This window comes from Salmo trutta, chromosome 24 (assembly GCF_901001165.1).
Source record: "Salmo trutta chromosome 24, fSalTru1.1, whole genome shotgun sequence".
NCBI classification, from domain to species: Eukaryota; Metazoa; Chordata; class Actinopteri; order Salmoniformes; family Salmonidae; genus Salmo; species Salmo trutta.
Window position 1 is genome coordinate 38,103,069 of NC_042980.1, and position 10,381 is coordinate 38,113,449.

A 10,381-nucleotide genomic window follows, 5' to 3' on the forward strand; every position below is an offset into this window, starting at 1 on the left:
GTAACTGTCTGTTACTGTACATGCAATACGCTTTGTAGACTTCAGTAGACAGAGGTTGGTATCTTATTTTGTGATACAACAAAGGTGTGGTGGAATTCATTCTGTCTCCTTATTGTCTCTGCCGTTAGGCCTTATATAACACGGTCACAAGGCATATTAACTAACAGGTTATAGAGAAAACAACGCAATTATCACAACGCATACATTGTAATATGGCTTTTTTGGGGGGTGGGGGACTTCCCCATTGATTGTACTCACGCACCGCTACTGCAGTGCACCGCATACACAGTCATGTGATGATGTGACATAATGCTGCTTTGAGGTCTGTGTGAATTTGCTAAGAGACACATCCAGCTGGATGCTGCACACCCCTATGATATGTGGCGGATGAATCAGAATTAGTTGGGTAACATAGATAATTAAGATGTTTTATTTGCATAATATGCTTATGTGAGATACTTGTCATATGTGAATGTATCTGTTAAACCATGTGAAGGGATGGCGTGATTAATGGGGAACCAATTACTTGTCTCCACAATGTCTGTGCACAAGTCACTCCCTCCTTTGGCATTGGGGGAAGGTGTATGGCAGTGTCTGGGACCATTGTATGTCCTCTCTTAGATCTTGCACTTATCCTGGGATAGTGTATGACCTAGAGGCTCACTCCCCTCAGTGAGCTTGTCCAGGAGTGGAGTCAAGAGGGGGTTTACTTGAGATGGGAGTATCTAGAGTTGTCAATTGATTTATGCCATTGGATGAGCTAATGGTTCTGTTCTATACCGTACCAGGGAGAGACGGTTCCAATTTGGGGTAGGAGGACCAGATACTGGTCTATACAATGAACACTGTTGATACAGCAGTTGCTGCCTGCTATGTTTTATAGATATCTTTCATACACAACTTAACCTTTGTGAACTGTTCCTACGATCTGTTGTTCGTCATGTACATTGAGAGTGGTGGATCTTGGGTATAAAAGATCTTTGTACTTTTGTGTAATCACTTTTTCAATGGTTCATTAGAGATAGTGCATCATTGAAGGTCAAGTGCTATTGCAAAAGCATCTTAATTATTAAAGATGTAGTTTTAAGTATAACTCTGACTGGTGTGTGAAGTTTGTAAGTCTCCTCATTTGGTAATGCAGAAATTAGCCACCACAGATAAGACACAGGATTCCCAGGAGCACCTTAGATGGGCAGTGGCAGTAGCTGAGCACATACGTCCATAACAACACTAGAACAACATGAAGAAGTCATCAAGACATAGTAAACACCTCTAGCCCACCTGTCAACACCTGCCTGAAGTGCATACCTGTAGCTTAGAAGATCAAGCTGATATAGGAAAGAGTGCATGGCCACTTCAACTTCATGTTGCCATGGTGATACAGAGATGAATGGGGAGTGAGGGATGAGATGTGATCTGAGTGGCCTCCTCTACTCCTCTCGATAATGAATCTGATTTCCCCTGACATTACATCTAGCAGGGCATCAGTCAAGCACCTATCTACACACAGAAACACACACAGCAGCTCCAGGACCAAGGTTGTCTCCTCTTTCTGTAGATCACTACAACCTAACAGGTTTCAGAGACTGAGTCAGAACCCGAGAGAGGCAGACAGAGAAAGATATACACATCCTACAAGACAATTAAGAAAGATTCCCTGTGCAGGCAGATTGATTAGAGAGATTCCCTGTGCAGGCAGATTGATTAGAGAGATTCCCTGTGCAGGCAGATTGATTAGAGAGATTCCCCGTGCAGGCAGATTGATTAGAGAGATTCCCCGTGCAGGCAGATTGATTAGAGAGATTCCCCGTGCAGGCAGATTGATTAGAGAGATTCCCCGTGCAGGCAGATTGATTAGAGAGATTCCCTGTGCAGGCAGATTGATTAGAGAGATTCCCCGTGCAGGCAGATTGATTAGAGAGATTCCCCGTGCAGGCAGATTGATTAGAGAGATTCCCCGTGCAGGCAGATTGATTAGAGAGATCCCCGTGCAGGCAGATTGATTAGAGAGATTCCCCGTGCAGGCAGATTGATTAGAGAGATTCCCCGTGCAGGCAGATTGATTAGAGAGATTCCCCGTGCAGGCAGATTGATTAGAGAGATTCCCCGTGCAGGCAGATTGATTAGAGAGATTCCCCGTGCAGGCAGATTGATTAGAGAGATTCCCCGTGCAGGCAGATTGATTAGAGAGATTCCCCGTGCAGGCAGATTGATTAGAGAGATTCCCGTGCAGGCAGATTGATTAGAGAGATTCCCCGTGCAGGCAGATTGATTAGAGAGATTCCCCGTGCAGGCAGATTGATTAGAGAGATTCCCCGTGCAGGCAGATTGATTAGAGAGATTCCCCGTGCAGGCAGATTGATTAGAGAGATTCCCCGTGCAGGCAGATTGATTAGAGAGATTCCCCGTGCAGGCAGATTGATTAGAGAGATTCCCCGTGCAGGCAGATTGATTAGAGAGATTCCCCGTGCAGGCAGATTGATTAGAGAGATTCCCTGTGCAGGCAGATTGATTAGAGAGATTCCCCGTGCAGGCAGATTGATTAGAGAGATTCCCCGTGCAGGCAGATTGAAATAAAGATGCTACTCTACGTCCAGAGTACTGTTACCCTCTCTCTATAGGACCACAGCTAGTCCAAACCCTTTTCCCTATAGTGCACCACATACTGCTTGACTGTCTGATTACTATTTTAACCTTTCAACTCTGTTCACTACCTTTTTTAATGACAGTGCACTACGTAGGGAATAGGGTGTAATTTAAGACAAATAAGTCAGAAGCATGCTTTCTATTTCTGTTCCTCTTTATATTCCAGCTGCTTCCTGTCTGTGCAGATAGACAGCTGTGTTAATGGCAGTGACATTAGGGCGCTGACCGGTAATACTGTAACTGACGCTCATCAACACAACCCTTTCCTGCTCTGCTTTCTCTCCGTTTCTCCTCTCAATTCAGTTCAAAGAGCTCTATTGGCATGGGGAAACATACGTTTACATTACCAAAGCAAGTGAAGTAGATAATAAACAAATGTGAAATAAATAATAAAAAATTAACAGGAAACATTACACTCAAGTTTCAAAGGAATGGACACATTTCAAATGTCATTATGGCTCTGTACAGTGTGATAATGATTTGTAAATAGTTAAAGTACAAAAGGGAAAATAAATAAACATAAATATGTGACCCGTTTCAGGAAACTAGGCCTATGTCACGGGTCACTACTTCACAGGAGAGCCATTTGAACATAAACTTTTTTTTAAAAATCAAAATGCGTTTTTTGGCAGAAATACCTTCTGGAAGATGTAAACTTTTATGTGCCTTAACGAACTTGTATGCCATCTGTAAATACGAATAAAATTGTTAAATTACGAGCCAAGTAGGTTCAGCCACAGAAAAAGTGAGCAACCTTCCCGCTAGCCATGATTGGCTGAGATAATGAGTGGGCTGGACATGCCAAGAGATGAGTTTGGATTGGTCTGCCATATAGCATGTTTCTGTCTATTTGACCTGGTCAGTATGTTTAGGTAATTCTGCCTAACATGCTTAAAAAAAATGTATTGTGTATTAAAATTGCATAAGTGTTGCTCTCCACATTCTGGAGGACCGAGTTTTGAAATCAGTGGAATTCGAGTATGATAGCTAAGGAGATAGAGAAAACACCTGTCTCTGGATTAAATCTTCAAACTAAGGGCAACCATGGCATCCAACAGGAGACGCATCCATCCATGAACTATGTATACGGGTAAGATAGCCCTGCTAGATACATTTTCAGATATTACACATTTCTAATTTTGACAGAAAGAGCCATTTGCTTGGCTAGCTATAGCCCAATGTTAGCTAGCTAACATTGAACATGGTTGGTTAACTACCTGAAGATTCATGCAGGGTAGTAACATCCTGAGTTGGGATTATGGTTCATTGTTTACCTAGCTAGCTAGCTACATGTCTTAACAAAAGACTCCACTATGCAAGTAACCATTTCGGGTGTGCTCGTAAATTCAGTCTGGCCATCTACTCAGATTTCAGAGCATTCTCGTCTGAGTGTGCCAGAGCTCAGAATAACTGATGAATTTACGAACGCTCAACAACTGTTGAATATGGCCGGTGTTACTAAACGTCAGCAAAACAAGCATAATTAAATTGTTGCCAGCAGCACAGTTACAGTCACCAACACTCTGGATAACATGAAAACAGCCTAACCAGCTCTGCCAGGGCGAGTAATATGGTCAGAGGGAGGTGTTCTCTCATTATGTGTCTGGAAGTAGCTAGCAAGTTAGCTTGTGTGCTTGACTGCTGTTGTTAGGACAGAACTCTCGGATCAACTGTTAAGAAAATGGGTTGGGCTAAAGCTTAAGAGTGTTGAACGATGCTGAATGGGTGTAGACAAAGAAGAACTCTCCAAAAGTACTACCAAAACATTCTATGGCTATTTTCTCAAAAGTGAGTTTACAAGTTTATTAACTTTCAAAGCAAAATTACTTCCCATTGTTCCTCAACTGTAGTGTATGATACACTATTTTGTAGCCCTGAGTCTCTACTTTATACAATGTAAAAAACACAATTTCAAATGTTGCTACATAAGACCGATTTGAGCCGGTCGGTCACATATGGGTAGTATTTACAATGGTGTTTGTTCTTCACTGGTTGACCTTTTCTTGTGGCAACAGGTCACACATCTTGCTTCTGTGTTGGCACACTGTGGTATTTCACCCAGTAGATATGGGAGTTTATCAAATCGGGTTTGTTTTCGAATTCTTTGTGGATCTGTGTAATCTGAGGGAAATATGTGTCTCTAATATGGTCATACATTTGGTAGGAGGTTATGAAGTGCAGCTCAGTTTCCACCTCATTTTGTGGGCAGTGTGCACATAGACGGTTTTCTCTTGAGAGCCAGGTCTGCCTACGATGGCCTCTCTCAATAGCAAGGCTATGCTCACTGAGTCTGTACATAGCTTTCCTTCATTTTGGGTCATTCACAGAATTCAGGTATTCTGCCACTGAGTACTCTCTGTTTAGGGCCAAATAGCATTCCAGTTTGCTCTGTTTTTTGTTAAATTCTTTCTAATGTGTCAAGTAATCTCTCTCTCTAGAAAGGCAGTTAACCCATTGTTGCCCGGGCACCGATGACGTGGATGTCGATTACGGCAGCCCCCCGCACCTCTCTGATTCAGAAGTGGTGGGTTAAATGCTGAAGACACATTTCAGTTGAATGCATTCAGTTGGCCTTATTCTCTTTTGGTATCTATCTTTTTCTCTCGCCCTTTTAGTTGGTCTCTTTGGTAACACTTACTAATAACTGTCAATCATAAGCCATTAGAAATACTTTTACCTTCTTCACCATGTCTCACTGTGTGTGTGTGTGTGTGTGTGTGTGTGTGTGTGTGTGTGTGTGTGTGTGTGTGTGTGTGTGTGTGTGTGTGTGTGTGTGTGTGTGTGTGTGTGTGGTAAGAGTGAGAGAGAAATGACTTGCAGCGTTTCTTTCTTGCCCTGCACCAACACACCTGATTGAAAATAAAGTGCAGTTTGATTTCTTTCTTGCCCTGCACCAACACACCTGATTGAAAATAAAGTGCAGTTTGATTTCTTTCTTGCCCTGCACCAACACACCTGATTGAAAATAAAGTGCAGTTTGATTAGACCATTAGATCAGGTGTGTTGTTGCTGGCCTCTGGGAATGGAATAACAAGAACCTATAAAGCATGTTCTTCAAAAGCACAATAAATGGACCAGCCAAGTTGATCTGTATTCCTATTCCGCACACTCTTCCAATGCATCCGTCTGGACCTTTCTGGCACATTCGACATTCAGCTCGAAAACGGCTACCGGATGCCTGGCGCGAGCTCGTAAATGGACTGCGGTTTAGCGGTGACAAACCTTTGATTACATGTTTGTCATCAAACATTAACAAACCCCCGACTCAAACAACTTGAAAAAATAACCTACAAAACCCACGTCCCTGTTTGAACGAGTCAACATTATTACATTGTAACAAATATGTAACAGAATGCCAGTTGCAGATGATGTTACTGGAATGTAACGCAAGCACACTGGCGTTTATCGATCCATCGATCCGCTACTTACGTATCTACTGATGAGATTCCGTAGTACGCTAAAATCCATCCTTTTCACGTCCACTTTCCAGTTTCCTTGGATATTTACCGACGCTACCTAATGTTCATCTCTCCTCCAGCATACATCGTTCACAAACCCTGTCTCTCCCATCTATATGAGCGTGAGAAAGCAGTGGTCTTTCAGTCGGCTGTTCTGATTTCCATGTCATCCTTTCATGTTTGCGCTTTGGACAGCCATGCAGCTGTTAAATGTGACTGTACTGCTATCCTTGATTCATAGTTTCCAGAATGTCGCTTTTCACAACGAATAAACGTTTGCAAAACGGATCATTGCAAGGGCTTTTGAACAGCTTATTTTCACCTCTTCCATTGGTTGTTTGTTCCAAGAGTGCGTTTATCTTCTTGACCTTCTGGAAATCTCCTGTCACATCAGTCTTTCCCCACAGTCCCGCTGCCTTTTCGCTCTGTTATGGTTCTTCCATCTGGAGGGAGAAAATGCGAAAGGTTCATCGCTTCCATACGTCAGAATGCTTCGCTGCGCCTGCGTATTGAAATTGTTCTCCCCATGCACAGCCTGGTAACATAGACTATACGTAACATAGTAAACATAAATCCTAGACTCTCAAATTGGGAAGAAATTTTACGTTTGGTATGGGTGCATAAGACAGAAGGTTACGTAAAGCAAAAACGAAAGGATGGTGGTTGGTTGGGGGGTTCATCACTGACAATTTTACGTAATTAGCAACTTTGCTACTACTTATTACATTTGATAAGTAGTAGCAGAATTAGTTTTTAACTGACTTGCTTAGTGAAATAAAGGTTAAATAAAATTTAAAAAATAAAAAAAGTTGATGAAATAAATGAAATACTGTAAGTATGTAATTGTGTTATTTGTTCACTCAGGTTCACTACATGTAATATTAGGTTTTGGTTGAAGATCTGATAATATTCAGTATCAAAAACATGCAAAAGTAGTAAAAATTAGAAAGGGGGCAAAAACTTTCTCATGGCACTGTTATATATAGTTTTACTTTTAAAGGTTTAATCTTGCATATGATTGAAACGCTATTAGCGCGCACCACCGCTAACTAACTAGCCATTTCACATCGGTTACACATACACAAGTACAGTGTAATGACTTTCTCGAAACTCAAAACTCAACAATGCAATAATCAATAACAATGTAATAATAGAAAAAAAAACACAAGAAATAAAAAAAATATGAAGAACACAATAAGTAAGTAAGTAAGGACTACTACAGTTGAAATCGGAAGTTTACATACATCTCAGCCAAATACCTTTAAACTCAGTTTTTCACAATTCCTGACATTTAATCCTAGTAAAAATTCCCTGTCTTAGGTCAGTTAGGATCACCACTTAATTTTAAGAATGTGAAATGTCAGAATAATAGTAGAGAGAATTATTTATTTCAGCTTTAATTTCTTTCTTCACATTCCCAGTGGGTCAGAAGTTTGCATACACTCAATAAGTATTTGGTAACATTGCCTTTAAATTGTTTAACTTGGGTCAAATGTTTTGGGTAGCCTTCCACAAGCTTCCCACAATAAATTGGGTGAATTTTGTCCCATTCCTCCTGACAGAGCTGGTGTAACTGAGTCAGGTTTCTAGGCCTCCTTGCTCGCACACACTTTTTCAGTTCTGCCCACACATTTTCTATGGGATTGAGGTCAGGGCTTTGTGATGGCCACTCCAATACCTTGACTTTGTTGTCCTTAAGCCATTTTGCCACAACTTTTGAAATATGCTTGGGGTCATTGTCCATTTGGAAGACCCATTTGCGACCAAGCTTTAACTTCCTGACTGATGTCTTTTGATGTTGCTTAAATATATCCACCTAATGTTGCTTCCTCATGATGCCATCTATTTTGTGAAGTGCACCAGTTCCTCCAGCAGCAAAGCACGCCCACAACATGATCCTGCCACCCCCGTGCTTCACGGTTGGGATGGTGTTCGTCGGCTTGCAAGCCTCCCCTTTTTCCTCCAAACATAACGATGGTCATTATGGCCAGACAGTTGTATTTTTGTTTCATCAGACCAGAGGACATTTCTCCAGAAAGTACGATCTTTGTCCCCTTGTGCAGTTGCAAACCATAGTCTGGCTTTTTATGGCGGTTTTGGAGCAGTGGCTTCTTCCTTGCTGAGCGGCCTTTCAGGTTATGTCGATATAGGACTCGTTTTACTGTGGATATAGATACTTTGTACTTGTTTCCTCCAGCATCTTCACAAGGTCCTTTGCTGTTGTTCTGGGATTGATATGCACTTTTCACAGCAAAGTACGTTCATCTCTAGGAGACAGAACGCGTCTCCTTCCTGAGCGGTATGACGGCTGTGTGGTCCCATGGTGTTTATACTTGCGTACTGTTGTTTGTACAGATGAACGTGGTACTTTCAGGTGTTTGGAAATTGCTCCCAAGATGAACCAGACTTGTGGAGGTTTACAATTTTTTTCTGAGGTCTTGGCTGATTTCTTTTAATTTTCCCATGATGTCAAGCAAAGAGGCACTGAGTTTGAAGGTAAACCTTGAAATACATCCACAGGTATACCTTCAATTGACTCAAATTACGTCAATTAACCTATCAGAAGCTTCTAAAGCCATGACATAATTTTCTGGAATTTTCCAAGCTGTTTAAAGGCACAGTCAACTTAGTGTATGTTAACTTCTGAAACCACTGGATTTGTGATACAGTGAATTATAAGTGAAATAATCTGTCTGTTAACAATTGTTGGAAAAATGACTTGTGTCATGTACAAAGTAGATGTCCTAACCGACTTGCTAAAACTATAGTTTGTTAACAAGAAATGTGTGGAGTGGTTGAAAAACGAGTTTTAATGACTCCAACCTAAGTATGTAAACTTCCGATTTCAACTGTTTAAACAGGGTCAGTTCCAATACCATATTTACGATATGCAGGGATACTGGAGTGATGGAGGTAGATATATATAAGGGTAACTAGGCAACAAGACATAAGATAAACACAGTAGCAGCAGCTTGAATATGAGTGGGTGTGCATGTGTGTAGAGTCAGTATAAATGTATGTGCATATTGTGTGTGAGTGAGCAGATGATGGAATGAGTGTGTGTGTGATTGTGTAGGGCCCTGTGAGTGTGCATAGAGACAGAGCAAAAATAAAAATAAAAGGCCAATAATATATATATATATATATATATATATATATATATATAGAGAGAGAGAGAGAGAGAGAGAGAGAGAGAGAGAGAGAGAGAGAGAGAGAGAGAGAGAGAGAGAGAGCTCACAGCAGCAGAGTAAAACAAGCATGGCTCTATACAATAGCCGAAGTGTAAATTAAGTCTAGTCTACTGAGTTCTGACATAACATATTGACTACAAGGATTGCTCAGAGGGTAAACAAGAATTCAACTCTCCCATTAGACCCATGACTATGTATTTGTTGAGCTGAGCACATAGACAGTTAAAAAAGCCTCTTCTCCCATCAGAGAAAGATTCACTGGTATTACAGAATATCAGAGTGTGTCTGACTGTCTGCCCAGACATTTCATTTGTGGAGTTATGAGTTTCAATTAGCATCAGCGTTATCAATAATGCATAAGGGATCCAGCACTTACAGCGCTAATGTGCTAGTGCTGGCTGTCGCTGTTTACATCTCCCTCATCCCCTGGGTTATAAATGTTTAATGACAATAGAGTATTACACTTCCCTCTTTTGTAGCCATACATCACATAGGTGTGTTGTGGCTTTGAAATGTATTGTCGACATTGTTTTGTGTTGCTTGTAAAACTGAGGACAGGTCACCATTCATTCATTCGTTAATTCGTTAATTAATTAATTAATCCATCTATCCATCCATCCATTATCCATCATCCATCCATCCATCATCCATCCATATGAAGTGCTATTGTAGGTGCCGATCATTCTATGAATTCAGCTATCTTAATCCCTTTAATAATGTTATCTTCCAGCCCCATAGCACCAATATTAACTCAAGCTAAAACCACATCAGACAGGATGCTATCTGTGTTCTAGGATTGGACTGCAAGGTGGCCAAATAAAAAGGAATGATTGGGCCTCATGTTTGGTCCAATGAGCAGCAAGGAGGGGTGTTTGTTCTGTCGGATGTTGCCGTGGTTATCGCATAGATGACTGCACATGGTGGCTCCAGCTGACTGTGGGAAATGGGTCGGCGCTAATGCTCCTTCGCCCGCTAGCTGTCTAATTGTGGGGGCACCGCCGTAGTGCACAAGAGACTAGCAGGAAATAGGCCACAGGGTAACCAACATCACAAGAAGTGTTAGAGGTGTGTCATTCAGGGTGGGTT

The 10,381-nt window shown here is 41.4% G+C and overlaps 1 protein-coding gene across 7 annotated transcripts in view; it reads right to left on the reverse strand.

Annotated features, from left to right (window-relative positions):
• LOC115161253 (probable phospholipid-transporting ATPase IH) overlaps window positions 1-6,598 on the reverse strand; it is an 87,685-nt gene extending 81,087 nt beyond the window's left edge. For 5 of the 7 annotated variants that reach the window (XM_029712076.1, XM_029712075.1, XM_029712081.1 and 2 more), the window contains exon 1: window positions 6,076-6,598. In XM_029712076.1, coding sequence (XP_029567936.1) covers window positions 6,076-6,114 — 39 coding nt within the window. In that variant the 5' untranslated portion in view covers window positions 6,115-6,598. The remainder of the gene's footprint in view (window positions 1-6,075) is intronic. The other 2 variants (XM_029712078.1, XM_029712082.1) reach the window with 1 other exon arrangement.
• Window positions 6,599-10,381: the final 3,783 nt, after the last annotated feature.